Here is a 15,746-nt window from a genome sequence, read left to right as displayed (position 1 = left end):
GACTTCTTAATGAGGCATGTAATGAGCTGCAGGGCATCTTCCACGACTCTTTCAAAAATCCTCTACCTCCTATGTCCTGCTTGTATTAGTATATTAATTGAGTTATTTCAGTCATGTGTTGTTGAGTTAGGTAAAAAACGAGAATGTGATTCATTTTCTGCTTTATAAGCCCATCTATGGTGACATCTGGGATGTACTTTTTAGAAAAATGTCTTCCATTAATGTTGTTTTATTCTTATTTAAGATTAAGATTAAGATATACTTTATTAATATCAAGAGGGGAAATTCAGTTTTCCACTCTGGTATTGAGACACGTTACACACACATAGGCTGAAATACACACACGTGCACCAACATCCTATGGACATGCACTAATGGAGAGTTGTCAGGGTGAGGGGGCTGCCCACAGCGAGCGCTCAAGGGCACCTCGGTAGTGCTCAGGAAGTAAACTGCTACTTCTCCAGCTACCATACCAATTTTTAGACTCAAAAACTCAACTCCTTACAGATAGGCTACTGCCGCCCCACACATTGTTGGATGATTATGAAAAACTTGAGTTGTGCTAAAGAAGAGGAACCTTTTATGTAGCAGATTTTATCTGCAAAGCTTACGAGAAAAGACAGAATACAATATTTAAGACTGAGCTGTAAAAAGGAGCATGCAACTTCTGTAATGCTATGAATTGTTGAACCACTGCAACTGAAATCCTGGTGTCTTATAAACCCATGAAGATTGGGCACTGTGTGCATGAAAAATAAAATACAATCAATCAATCATGTATTAGGCATCATAGACTTTCTTCCTTGGTTTCCTGCCCGCTATGCATCTTTGGAGACTGAGCTGTCAGGGAAGGGTTGAAGGAGGGAGTCCCTCAGAAATGTACAGTCACTTTTTGTGAAGGGATTAGTGCTCTCTCTCATTCCCATTGGCTTTGCCCGGCGTGACAGCGGTGTGGAGAAGAGTGGCTGACATGCCGAGCATCATCCATAACAAGCTTCCAACCTGCTCCTGTGTGACTCCCATTCATGCGCCCTAGCTTTGCACTTTATGTGCTTTTTAGTTCCACTTTGTTCAAATACTTCAGTAAAGAGGAAACATCTTGTCTTCTCCTTTATTTTTTTCTTATCAAAGACACTAAAAGTTATTCTGAAATTTGAGCCTATCTTTAAGAATCCTTCGCCAATTTTCCTTTTACGCACGAGTGGACCATGCGCTTTTTTGGAGAGGTGACATCTTTAAAGTAGGATCTGTGTTTTGTTGATTTGCGTGACATTTTCTGAAATGGCAAAACCCTTAGATCACATCAAAAGACCGATGAACGCCTTCATGGTTTGGTCCAGAGGCCAGAGGAGAAAGATGGCCCAGGAAAACCCAAAGATGCACAACTCTGAGATCAGCAAGAGGCTCGGCGCGGAGTGGAAGCTGCTCTCCGACCTAGAGAAACGTCCGTACATCGACGAGGCCAAGAGGCTGCGGGCTCAGCACATGAAGGAACACCCGGACTACAAGTACCGACCCCGGAGAAAACCCAAGAGCCTCCTGAAGAGGGACCGATTCCTTTTCCCCCTGCCCTCTTTGCTCGGAGACGCAGCAGAGCAGTTGAAGGGATTTTCCATGGAGTCCTTTCTTGTCCCCGGGGATAAAGCCAGAGCTCTTCTGGTTCCCTCCTCTTCATCCTCCTCTTCATCATTCTCCCTGTTGGAACCGGTGGCGCAGTTCAGCAGCGGAGCTGTCCCGCACACTCTGGCTGCCGGCGCTCTGCCCTTCAGCGCGCACACCTTTGGATATCAGACTGGGGGAATTGGGGGTCTGGCTTGCCCCGGACAGCACACCCACACTCACACCCATCCGTCCCCCTCTGGCCCGGGATATGTGGTTCCGTGTAACTGTAGCGCCTGGTCTACCCCCAGTTTACAGCCTCAGGTAGCGTATATTCTCTTCCCTGGAGGGATGACCAAGAGCGGCATGGATTCGTACTCCTCAGCCGGCTCCAGCGTGTGACAGGCGGGACACACTTGGAAAGGCGTTGAAAAGTTTGCATACAGACCTTCGACATTTACAATGCCAAAGACCTGGGCTAAATAAAGTGTAACGGAGTATCAGAGACTATGTGTTTGAAAATATATTTAATACATCTCAAAATGAAAAGATGTTGCGTTTTTTCTTAGCCTACTGCTGAGCCCCAAAGAAACAACAAGTTCATACATAACTCTTTAGTCTAAATGCAGAACACAGATTTTGGAAAATTTCAAAAAAACATTTTTTTTACTGTTTTGAGAAAAAATACATTTGAAACAGTTAAAAATGAAATAAATGAGGCTCACATATAACGTGTATTAATGATTGGAAATTTAAGAAAAAAGGTGTTCATGACCTTATTTTCAGTAAACACATAATGAAGTCAAATGTTCCCCTTTTTTATTCTTACATTGTTACACATAGGCAGTAACACTTGTGTTCTTCAGTGTGTCTGTCTCAATGTGCGGGCCTGTTTTTAATGTTTCTTTTGAATCTGTTTCTTAACATCTTACATAACCAGCAAAGGTTTTCCTTAATTGTCCTTTTATTTCAGACATCAGCTGTATTAATAACTGGAGGAAGATGACAGTCAAAGCAGTGTGTCCCTTTGTTCCCTAATTCAAGCTGTTATTCAAACAAGCTGACATATTGAAATGATATTCGTCCTGTAAGCCATTTTATTCAACTGAAAAACTAAACTAGATTAAAATGTTCACCCCATGTGAGTTTTGTTTGTCTGTATGTGTGAGTGCGGGAAGCAGAGCCAGAGGCACGATAAGAAAGAATAAATGTTCTCTCCTCCCTAGAGTCTACAAAGTTGAATGAACTTTATTAGTGCTGTTTGTTTCACAGTAAGTAAGAGGACGTGAGCCCTGTTATTGAAATCAATGGATTAAGTCCAAGTGTATGACAAGTCTTAAAGCATGAGTCCGGTCATTTCCAGGATGTAATTTCACGTTTCATTTTAGCTGAGGACGGATCAAAAAATGTCCTTGACTGGACATGAATCAGGGGTTTGTAATGACGTGTTCATGACCTTAAACCTTGGTCAGAGTTTTCCCTAAACATCTGCTGCTGAAGTGTCCTTGGGTAAAACACCAACTCTTCATTCATCTAAGGGTCTGTTCAAGCAGCTGTGTTCAGGACCCTGACCGCTCTCTCCTCACTGTTAATGTGAAAAAAGATTTGACATTACAGCTCGCCACACAATTGAGTCTTTTTCTGTAATTCAACATTTTGAGTCACACCTGAGGGTCTCCATTTGCTGAGTCTTTTTGGCTTCCTCCACAATTTTGCCTCATCTCTCCCCTGCACGCCGCGTATGTTGCTTCATGTCTTTGTGCAGCGCTGCAGAGCGTTTTCATCCGTGATGTCGGACAACTGTGGAACAACTGTGAGGGTGTCCCCCAAAAGTCCATAGATTCTGTTTCCTTTGTTTACATTCAAACTGTTGGTACCTGGTGCATCCTTCACCACCACAACTCTCTGCACAAAATAGTCCAACCCCGGCACGAGCCAGGTTGTACTCCGCCACCTCCTCTGAGCACTTCCATCAGTACAATGTGTCACTTTTCATTTTCTGCTCACTCATCAGCTCACCTTTTGGTTTGGTTCTTATATGAATATAAAGGCACACACCTCAAGTATTAGTTAGCTTCTATTAGTCTTTTGAATGGATACAGACAGCGGACTCCTTCTGGGCTTAATTGGTGCAGCTATTGCCAAGAACAAGTGGCCCATCAAAGACCAGCAGGAGGATATGTTGACTCTTGTTTAGGACTGTGAGAGGACACCTCCCCCAGATTCACTCATAGCCCCAAACTCATCCTGGGTTCCTCAGGTAGGACAAGACTCTCGTATTTACGCGGCGAAAAGCCCCCTTAAGTTCAGCTGTTAAAAGTACAACAGGTACAAACTGTGACCAGGGAGAAGTCGACTTCACTGTGATGCTGTCGAGTTTGTTGGTGTTCCAGTTTCTGCTCTCAAAAGAGCCTTTGTTCTGTTTTCTGTGATAATAGAAATAAGTTCAGGAGTTAGTCACTACTTGTGGTTATGGGGCAATGATAGGTCTCATTTGGTCTGTTCATCTGGTCTCGCATTGGGTCTATTAAAGATGTGCACACAACATAGTTCAATGTTCTCTCTGAATATATTCCCCTGAATATATTTGGTGCATCGTATTAGAATAATATTTAGCAAAAGAGAAAACCAAACCTGGCCTGAGGAAGATCTTGTAGATCCAACCATTGGATGGTTAAATAAAATGGCCCTTTAGGAGCTGGACAGTGTGCGGACCTTTTTCTTTAATTTTGCAAATAATCTTTTAAACCAAGAAGGATGATGAGAGCAGCCGGTACCTGTTGGTTTTACACCTAGAAGCCGCCAGAAAAAAAACAAACAGTGAACAAGAGTTCTTTTAGAAAACTATGAGCAGGTCTTTGTTTAAAGGCTTTGATTAGCTCTGTAAAATAAACATGTTTTATTGAGAGGTTGCATAGAACTTTAACTTTAAAGGGGGGGAGTAAGGACTCTTTAGAATAAATAAATATTATTACACAAAGATCGGATGGAAACAAAAAAACTCACTTTACTCTGTTGTTTCTGTCATCCTCAAAGTCTTTGTGTTGATGAGTTCATTCCTATCAGTGTTTGCATCAGCAGTGGCGCTTTGTGTCCCATGTAGCCGACAGCACGGCGGAGACTTAGTCAAAACAGTTATCACAAACAGAACTCAAATAAACAAAGGGCAGGGAGCTTTCTATTTTATTCTGGTGTTGGGCTTACATCACTTCTGGTTTTGCTGAGTGATGTTTGATGCTTTGACATATACACATTGAGCCCTGCACTGTTTGTTATCTCTAGTTGTTTATATCTGGCAGTCTGAACTTAAGGGATTTCACGGGAATGTATTTGTAAAGGGAGCAAATGATGAAGATGGACCCAAATAAAATCACTTGAAGTCCACATAACCACTCCCTTAATGCTCATCTACTGATGTAGGTTCATATCAAGCTTTTTCAAACGTGTATCTAACGGCTTATGTTGCACCTTTTCATGTGTTCCTTTTTGCTTTTCGGTTACTTGCAGATCTATGAAACACCCAAACAAGCCTGGGTGAGGATCAACCCGAGAGCGGCAAGACAGATAATCTATACAATCAAATCCAGCAATTTCAACCTCCTACTCAAAAAGGTCGATCAAATGTTTTTTTTTTCCCTTCCTGTTTAGAAAACACGTGGAAGTGGAAGACCTAAGGAAGTGAGAAAAAAGACAGCTAAGAAAACAGAGTAAACAAAGCCCGCCCGCCCCCACACACACACACACACACACACACACACACACACACACACACACACACACACACACACACACACACACACACACACACACACACACACACACACACACACACACACACACACACACACACACACACACACACACACACACACACACACACACACACACACACACACACACACACACACACACACACACACACACACACACACACACACACACACACACACACACACACACACACACACACACACACACACACACACACACACACACACACACACACACACACACACACACACACACACACACACACACACACACACACACACACACACACACTATTATTATTTTACTTGTTTAATCCACTTCCCTAGGGGGTTTTTCTCTCACTCCTTTTGTCTTCTTGTAGGCAGGCTGTCCACCTGTTGCAGCACCCTGCTGGAATGTTGTTTTACCACTAGATGTCAGCAAATCCATCTCTTGGGCCTGAGTGTCAGAGAAACATCTTAAACTAGTGCAGTCAGCTGTACGACAATTAAGATTTGAATATGCTTTAAAGACAAAAAAAACAAAAAAAAAAAAAACATCTGCCAACAGAATTACCTTCAGACTTTGTTTATTGTTGCATATTTAAACTGTCCCCTCACTCGCTCAAAAAAAACCAAGCATCCTCAATAAATCCAGTTTCTCTTCAGGGCAGGAGGTTCAGATAAACACAAACATACATCAGACGTCACATTCCAGGTTCTGGTTTACTGTGAGGTCATCACTAACGTGTGCTTCAGTACACTCCTGCATGTGGAGAGCAACTAGGACTCATTCTCACTACAAATCCCATCAGTCACCATTATGAGCGTTATAAAAAAAACAGATATACAAGAATATCAGACAGGGAAAAAAAAACTTCATGATGTGCAGAGTAGTCTTTTTCTAAACTCATGGAGCCATGATTTGAGCTATGATTTCTCTCTGACGTTGGATCAATATTCTGGGTGTGCTCTGTGAGTGTGTCTTTTCACACTCACATATCTTAATTGGTCAAATTTAGACAAGAGATTCACGTTTTCTGATACAAAACAGTCATTACAGCAGAAACTTAACCACCATCCATCAAGGGAGATTTGTGTACAAACCGGTAAACAACGCAACCGTTTTACAAATATACATTTTCTAATGCTCCTCCAGTTGTCCACAGCCATACAGATATCTATGGTTAACATGCTCACAGTTAAAAAGAATTGTTTCGTGAGATTTCTTCCCCCAAAAAACTTCACTAGGGTGTACTTTGCTCAGGATCCAACAAAATTTTAAATGTGATCTTCTGCTGCCATGATTTTTAGAATGAGTGTCTCTCATTGAACATATTTATTATGCAGAACATTATTCCACTGAACACCAGTAATGGGGTTACTCTTTAGTAACAAGGACACTCATTCTGGTAGAAAAAATACCTAATGCTGAATATTTGGATGATCATTTTTCTGAGCTGAGAACACCACAAAGAGTATTTTCATTTCTCTGAAGATTGACACAGAAATCTGGGAGACAAATCTGTTAAGCTAAGCACTTTAACCAGAAAGTATCTGCATGGCTAGATTACATAAGCGGGTTTGTAATTTGGTTTAACCGACCTTTTAACTATAAAAATTAAACAAACAAAAAAGTTGGTCTCTTGTGTCTATATCCGTTCTAATTTCTCACTCAGGAACTCCTCCACGCTGTCTGTGTTCCACTTGAGGATGCTGAGCTCCTCAGCCATGTTCCCGTTATCGTCCAAAAGCTTTAGCACAGGATCTGAGCCTCTCACGTACTGCAGGGGGGGGGGGGGGGGGGGGCGAGTGGGAAAGAGAGAAAAAGAGGGAGGGATGTGTTAGGACGGCAGGTTTGCCCTCAATACAACTGAAGAATATGCAGAGAAATATTGGAAAGGCATCTTCTTTGAGAGAATGTGATCTGTTTCCAGATGAAGCTTAATGTGTCTAATTACAACACAACATCAGTCATCACAACATCACAACATCAGTCATCACACCATCACAACACAGTTCATCACAACATCAGTCATCACAACACAGTTCATCACAACGTCAGTCATCACACCTACCTTGATCTGAAGACCTTTGAACGTCTTGGGCTTGTCGCTCCTGACAAAAGCTGAGCAGATTTAAAGAAAAACAAAAAAAAAACACACAGGTGAGACAAAATGACGACTCATCAATCACTCAATCAGCCTCTCTTTTTTAGCACTGAGTTTTGTAATTAGTGACAACCGCGAAACCTCCTGAGAATGCAGCGTTAACAGCGGCGCAGACAGTTGTGAACACAGGACGGCTCCAGCTGAAGCAAACAAACGACAGCCATATGGCACAGACAGACGTCCCCCGTCCCCCCCCGTCAATGTAAGCTGACACTGAATTAACCAAATGTTACACTGAGCTGAGACGGGAGGTCTGCTCCGGAGGAACAGGTGATAGAAGCACTTCAAAAGCTCTTAACAAGTTCTGACCTCAGCGTGAAGAACATATCTGCACAAAACATAACAATTATTATTTTTTGTTTTTTTTACTTTTTTGACACCAAACTGTTTAAAATGAGTTGTGCTTGAGATGGTTCAAAGTACTTTAAACGACCAGATCTTTTACATACTCTATTAAATGATTTACCTTACATCATCTGAAAACTACTTCAGGAGAAATTCTAAATCCTGCTTGTTAAGTGGAATTTAGAAGAAGACTTAAGGGGGAGTTTGGAGGTTAAAAAGAGTCTTTATGTGAAGGTCAGTGTTGTGTTATTATTGTGTTTTCTTTGTTGTCATTATTTTATGGCTGTATCTACTGTTGCACACTGGGAATGCACTGATTGAGAAAAATAGCTCTGATGCTGATTTTATTGTCAAAATAACAATTTAGCTGATTTGAAAACTAATGTGATTCTTAATTCATTGTTCTTGCTTACCGAAAGTTTATTTTTGTTGCTACCGATTTCCCCGTCTGAGCCATTTGTTTCCAAAAGCAGAAAGCTTACAGTGCGATAACTCAGTGGGGCTTATTGCTCGCCGTATTTCAATCACAACAGATATGTGTCATCCTGTGCCATCTGTGGATGCTAAATCCTTTGCTGATATGAATCAACAGGGTAACGATCAGCCAATACCGATTGATGTAAATTGGTTGTCACATGCACCTCCATCTTGTTCAAAGCACACAGGTTGGTCGCTGAAGGAGGAACACATTTTAAACCCATTAAATCGAGGAGGAGAGTCTCAGAGAGCGTGAGTTCAGATTCGGGACTAAGCTGTTTCTGTATTTCAGAAAAGTTTCCAGTGGAGAACTCACCTTGGACTTGAGGGAACCTCCCCAGTTTTCATCCACACACCTCGAGGATGGCCCCGGCGTAGAGCTGTGTGCAAAGAAACACAATGTAAAGAAGCACATGAGGACACAGAGGTAGGACTCCTGCCCTGGAGGAGTAATTGGATTCAGGCAGACTGATTCATAAACGTGTCCAGGCGACTCCTCGGGGTCATTAAACCGTGAGCCTGTGCATATGGAGCAGAGCTGATGGATGGCGGTTTATGTGGAGCTCACTTGTAATCAAACCCGAGCACCAATATACAATAAGTTAGAGGAAATTGGAGTGTCGCGGCAGTATTTCAAGACGGCGCTCTGCTGGAGAGCGGTTAACAGCTTGGTGTGTCAGGTTCACACAGCAAATTTGATCCAGCTTTCAAAGCGGAGATGTTCTCCCCAACTCCTCTCCTCACGGGTTCTCTCTGTAAACAATCCGGCTCGGCTGAAATTCAATTTCCGTGCTTTTCATTTGAGCAAACAGAGCAGAGACGCGTCTCTCCGGAGAGCAGGAAACAAATGACAGAAACACTCTGACTGGACTCATTGAAGCATCAGATCATTTCAAAACGCTCCCGGTGAGCTAAACCTCCCGTCGATCAGTGATTTTAAAACCAAAATCAAACATGAAAGTTTGACTTTCTAATCAACTCCAATCCATGGTGTCTCTTCTCTTTGAAACATCCTAAAACCTTGCTGGCAGAAGCGGATAGAGGAGTCAGAATTATAACGACAAATCAACCTGACATGTAACAAGGCTTACAAGAAAAACAAGCTTTGATGAACTATAACCACACATTTAATAATTTCAAAATCGATTAGGTTATGTAATCATTTCAAACATGCTGAAGGCATCAAATCAGACATCCTCTGAAGACTTTTCTTTGCCTTAAATGCTGCTAGCTGTTCTAAAAGACCATCTAATTGTTATTTTATCTTCCAAACTCATTAAACTACATTTTTGGTGACTCAGTCGTTAATGTTTCTCTCAGTGCCAGCAGCGGGAGCAATTCGGGGGTTAAGTGTCTTGCCCAAGGACACATGGGGACATGTTGCCCAGCTGGGGATCGAACCCTCGACCTTGTAGCACCGGTTGAGAGGCGACGACTCTACCAACTGAGCCACAGCCGCCCATTTTTAAAGTGTTCATAATAATACTAATTCCTTGCTGTGTGACACTGAAGCTCTCTTGTATCATGTAACACAGGTAAAGCTAAGTTAGCATGATCAGCTTATTGCTGATTTGGTCTCTTCATGGGATTTGTTAACCATACAAAAAAACTAAGAATATCATCAAACCTAACCTATTAGAATGAAAAGGTTTAAAGGTTAAAACAGTTCTCGTCACTGTACACTGTCTTCAAAACTCTCAGGAAGGTTTTACTGCTCTACAGAAAGATACTGTACAGTGGCACCTTGGAAAGCTGAGGTGCTGCTATGCACAGGGTGCTCTGCAGAGAAGCACACTTTTATAGAAATGTGACTGAAAAGCCCTCCATGCTCAGTGAAACCCCCTAATCGGCCAGGCTGCAGAATAAGACATTTCTCAGAGGGTTTAATGGCACGGCACTGATACCAATAGTGAGAGAGAAAGAATTCTCAAGGCAGATAATTGTTGCCGTCGGAGGAGAAAGTGTGCTTAGTGACATTGTCGTTTGTGCTGCTCTCCTTAGAGTGCAGCTGGAGACAGCCAATTGCTCGTCTAACTGACATTTTCCCTCAAATCGTGAGAAGGAAGCAGAGCAATCACTGCGCTAAGTGCCTATCTGAGACAGAGTTATCATCATGGAGGTGTAATGAGGTGCATGCTCGCCTTTTTCCAAGGTGCTGTTGCTAGGATACCACACATGCTCTGGGAGCTTTGCTTAACCAAAGAAAAATTACATTGTTTTCCTGCCATCGGTTGACTCTGTTTATCCGTCAGAGCCCAGCAGGGACTCCATTTTGAACCTGCTGTAATCACCAGAGCATTGAGCCCTTGCTAACACCTCCTAACTGGTTACAGCGGGGTTGTTACTGCAAAACTTGGCCCCCATGGGGAGTGTTGGGCTGCGGTTAAGGAGCACCGCCTCGAAAGATCAGAGAGAAAGACTGAGACAGACAGTGACAGAATTTGTGTGTGGCAGCTCAGAGCTGATGCACAGCTGCAATGTGTGTCTTCAACCAGGTTGTCTAAGTAGCAGTTCAAAGACTTGTGGGTGTTATCCTGTCAATAAATGTGACACAGTCTGACAGGGAGGTCCCCTGGGTGCTACTAAAATCCACATAGGAGCTTGTTGTCTGTTTAAATTCAGCAAATATGACAGCAAAGGACCCCACAGTCAATAGTAAAAAATATATTTTGGGTGTCATCAAAATTGTCAACTTTCAGTCATGCAGCCAAAAATAACAACATTCTTTTCTATTAATCATACTACAGCATGCACTTTCGTTGACCTTGTTTCTTTTCACTATTCTCTATGTTTGTAAACAACACTCCTCACTGGGACTGAATCTAAACAGGTTATCACTCCCTGTTCAGCACTTTTCTGAGCTCAGTTGTTACTCTTACCTTGCGCGCTTCCATCTGGGCCTCCTGCTGACAGCACTGCCCGCAGTCAGGCTGGAGCTTGGTGAGGCTGAACTCCCCGAGTAGGTCACAGGAGCTGCACAGCAGGTTGCTTGAGAAGCCCAGCTCTCTGCATGCTTCAGAAGACAGGTCGGCGCCGTACGCCGACAGCTGAATGGAGGAGGAAAAATAACAGAGAAAGAGAGAGGACAAAATAGAAAGGATTGAGTGTGATATGAAACTATAACTGTGATATGACACTATTATTGTGTGATGCCCAATATTACACTAATTACTGTGTGCCATGACACTATTACTGTACTTTGACACCATTACTGTGATTTCACACTATTACTGTGTGATATTACACTATTACTGTGATTTGCCACTATTACTGTGTGATATGACACTATGACTGTGATTTGTCACTATTACTGTGTGATATGACACTATTACTGTGATTTCTCACTATTACTGTGATATAACACTATTACTTGATTTGTCACTATTACTGTGTGATATGACACTATTACTGTGATTTGTCACTATTACTATGATTTGTCACTATTACTGTGATATAACACTATTACTTGATTTGTCACTATTACTGTGTGATATGACACTATTATTGTGATATGACACTATTACTGTGATATGGCACTTTAACTGTGATATGACACTATTACAGTGATATGACACTATTATTGTGTGATATGACACTATTATTGTGATATGACACTATTATTGTGATATGACACTATTACTGTGTGATATGACACTATGACTGTGATTTGTCACTATTACTGTGTGATATGACACTATTACTGTGATTTGTCACTATTACTGTGATATAAAACTATTACTTGATTTGTCACTATTACTGTGTGATATGACACTATTACTGTGTGATATGACACTATTACTGTGATTTGTCACTATTACTGTGATATAACTATTACTTGATTTGTCACTATTACTGTGTGATATGACACTATTACTGTGATTTGTCACTATTACTGTGATATAACTATTACTTGATTTGTCACTATTACTGTGTGATATGACACTATTATTGTGATATGACACTATTACTGTGATATGACACTTTAACTGTGATATGACACTATTACTGTGCGATATGACACTATTATTGTGATATGACACTCTTGTTATATGACACTATTACTGTGTGACATGACACTATTATTGTGATATGACACTATTACTGTGCGATATGACACTATTATTGTGATATGACACTATTGTTATATGACACTATTACTGTGTGATTTGTCACTATTACTGTGATTTGTCACTATTACTGTGATTTGTCACTATTACTGTGATATGACACTATTACTGTGCGATATGACACTATTATTGTGATATGACACTATTATTGTTATATGACACTATTACTGTGTGACATGACACTATTATTGTGATATGACACTATTACTGTGCGATATGACACTATTATTGTGATATGACACTATTACTGTGTGATATGACACTATGACTGTGATTTGTCACTATTACTGTGATATAACACTATTACTGTGTGATTTGTCACTATTACTGTGTGATATGGCACTATTACTGTGATTTGTCACTATTACTGTGATTTGTCACTATTACTGTGATATAACACTATTACTTGATTTGTCGCTATTACTGTGTGATATGACACTGTGACTGTGATATGACACTGTGACTGTGATATGACACTATGACTGTGATTTGTCACTATTACTGTGATATAACACTATTACTTGATTTGTCGCTATTACTGTGTGATATGACACTGTGACTGTGATATGACACTGTGACTGTGATATGACACTATGACTGTGTGATATGACACTGTGACTGATATGACACTATTACTGTGATATGACACTGGCTGTGATATGACACTATGACTGTGATATGACACTATGACTGTGATATGACACTATGACTGTGATTTGTCACTATTACTGTGATATAACACTATTACTTGATTTGTCGCTATTACTGTGTGATATGACACTGTGACTGTGATATGACACTGTGACTGTGATATGACACTGTGACTGTGATATGACACTATGACTGTGTGATATGACACTGTGACTGTGATATGACACTATTATTGTGATATGACACTATTACTGTGCGATATGACACTATGACTGTGATTTGTCACTATTGCTGTGATATAACACTATTACTGTGTGATTTGTCACTATTACTGTGTGATATGGCACTATTACTGTGATTTGTCACTATTACTGTGATTTGTCACTATTACTGTGATATAACACTATTACTTGATTTGTCGCTATTACTGTGTGATATGACACTGTGACTGTGATATGACACTGTGACTGTGATATGACACTATGACTGTGATTTGTCACTATTACTGTGATATAACACTATTACTTGATTTGTCGCTATTACTGTGTGATATGACACTGTGACTGTGATATGACACTGTGACTGTGATATGACACTATGACTGTGTGATATGACACTGTGACTGTGATATGACACTATTACTGTGATATGACACTGGCTGTGATATGACACTATGACTGTGATATGACACTATGACTGTGATATGACACTATGGCTGTGATATGAAACTATGACTGTGATTTGTCACTATTACTGTGATATAACACTATTACTTGATTTGTCGCTATTACTGTGTGATATGACACTGTGACTGTGATATGACACTGTGACTGTGATATGACACTATTATTGTGATATGACACTATTACTGTGCGATATGACACTATGACTGTGATATGACACTATTATTGTGATATGACACTATTACTGTGCGATATGACACTATTATTGTGTGATATGACACTATTACTGTGATTTGTCACTATTACTGTGATTTGTCACTATTACTGTGATATAACACTATTACTTGATTTGTCGCTATTACTGTGTGATATGACACTGTGACTGTGATATGACACTATGGCTGTGATATGACACTATGACTGTGATATGACACTATGATATGACACTATGGCTGTGATATGACACTATGACTGTGATATGACACTATAACTGTGATATGACACTATAGCTGTAATATGACACTTTAACTGTGATATGACACTTTAACTGTGATATGACACTTTAACTGTGATATGACACTATGACTGTGATATGACACTATGACTGTGATATGACACTTTGACTGTGATATGACACTTTGACTGTGATATGACACTATAACTGTGATATGACACTTTAACTGTGCCATGTGTATGTAGTGCTTTAAATAATTGAGGAATATCAAATAATGCTGTACAAACCAATAAAACATTCATGCTTAAATGACAATACTAAATGTGGCATGCCTGTCAATGCATTAATGAAGTCCTATGACTAACAGAAAAAATAACAATAAATATGCTTAGACAGAAAATTATGTTAAATTTATAAACTGCTGAGCTGTAAATGGCTTGCGTTTTGTAAACTTTACTTACCATTTGCAAAAAAAATAATCAAACTAGATTTCTATATCTTAAGCGCAACTTGTTCATGAATAATGTCAGCACTGTTCTTCTGTGATACCATTCACCGTGTTGTGGTAATGTGGCCTGACAGGTAACCAACACATTAAATCATTAACAGGATGATTCACGGTGTATGGACGACACTGGCTGCAGGTAACCGTAACACGGAAGATTATTAAAACTAATCAATGTGGGTCAAACTGGTTTCGGTTTCAAGATTCAGGAAACTAGAGTAGGCTACTCTAGAATATGATAATACAGAAATGTTTAAATATATGTGGACAGCTCTCGTCTTGTAGGTAACTTCAGGTGTATAATTAACACAATAAAAGGCTGTGTGTGTGTGTGTGTGTGTGTGTGTGTGTGTGTCTCCTTTACACAACAGATTTGATCCGGATATGCACATTTTGAACACCATCAGTCGTAAATAAGATCTGTCTTTCTCCGTCAACACGGACGATTTGACCCACCACTTAGTCGTAACATATTTTAAAGGTGTTATAAACAAACAAAGCTTCACTTTCCACACGCAGCTCTCAGGTTTAAGCCACGTCACTTTGAGGCTCCGGGCAAAGCGGCTCACTACACTGAAGGTAACGACGAGCATCTGACCGTCTTCACGTCCCTTTCCGCGACTCAAAGAACACTCCCCAAAGCTACAACGTTATCATTTAAGTGTTTAATAAACTCACCGTTTGTAATAGAGAGAGGAGCCACAGGAGATAAACCTCTCCCGACATTTTAGACGCTGCTTTGTTAGCGGAAAGTACTCCAAGGACCCCTGTGCTTAAGGAAAGGCTGCCCACATCGCGCCTGACCCCTTTAAGTGTCATGACTGGGCATACACGACTTCAAATACATTCGATATCTGCTAAGGTAACATCTAGGAAATGGGGTTTTGTTAACGTTCACGCAAATATTTATGTTTTAATAATACATTTATGCGCGATATTGCTTCTTCACTTAAGGCATTTTCACCAGTCGACTACAAATATTCTT

General features: G+C 40.6%; 2 protein-coding genes across 2 annotated transcripts; one reads left to right on the top strand and one right to left on the bottom strand.

Annotated features, from left to right (window-relative positions):
- Positions 1-696: 696 nt before the first annotated feature.
- Positions 697-3,483, top strand: LOC109996209 (transcription factor Sox-14). The gene has a single exon (XM_065953820.1). The coding sequence runs from the start codon at positions 1,282-1,284 to the stop codon at positions 1,999-2,001; it is 720 nt and encodes a 239-aa protein (XP_065809892.1). The 5' UTR covers positions 697-1,281; the 3' UTR covers positions 2,002-3,483.
- A 2,438-nt stretch (positions 3,484-5,921) lies between these two features.
- On the bottom strand, positions 5,922-15,598 carry selenof (selenoprotein F). The gene is made up of 5 exons (XM_020627807.3): positions 15,440-15,598; positions 11,221-11,388; positions 8,658-8,721; positions 7,427-7,476; positions 5,922-7,132 (listed from the first exon to the last, which is right to left on the bottom strand). The coding sequence occupies exons 1-5, from the start codon at positions 15,578-15,580 to the stop codon at positions 7,001-7,003; spliced, it is 555 nt and encodes a 184-aa protein (XP_020483463.2). The 5' UTR covers positions 15,581-15,598; the 3' UTR covers positions 5,922-7,000.
- Positions 15,599-15,746: the final 148 nt, after the last annotated feature.

This window comes from Labrus bergylta, chromosome 4, assembly GCF_963930695.1.
Source record: "Labrus bergylta chromosome 4, fLabBer1.1, whole genome shotgun sequence".
Lineage (NCBI taxonomy): Eukaryota > Metazoa > Chordata > Actinopteri > Labriformes > Labridae > Labrus > Labrus bergylta.
Note: the sequence above shows the minus strand (reverse complement) of the source record. Positions and strands in the feature narration are given on the sequence as shown.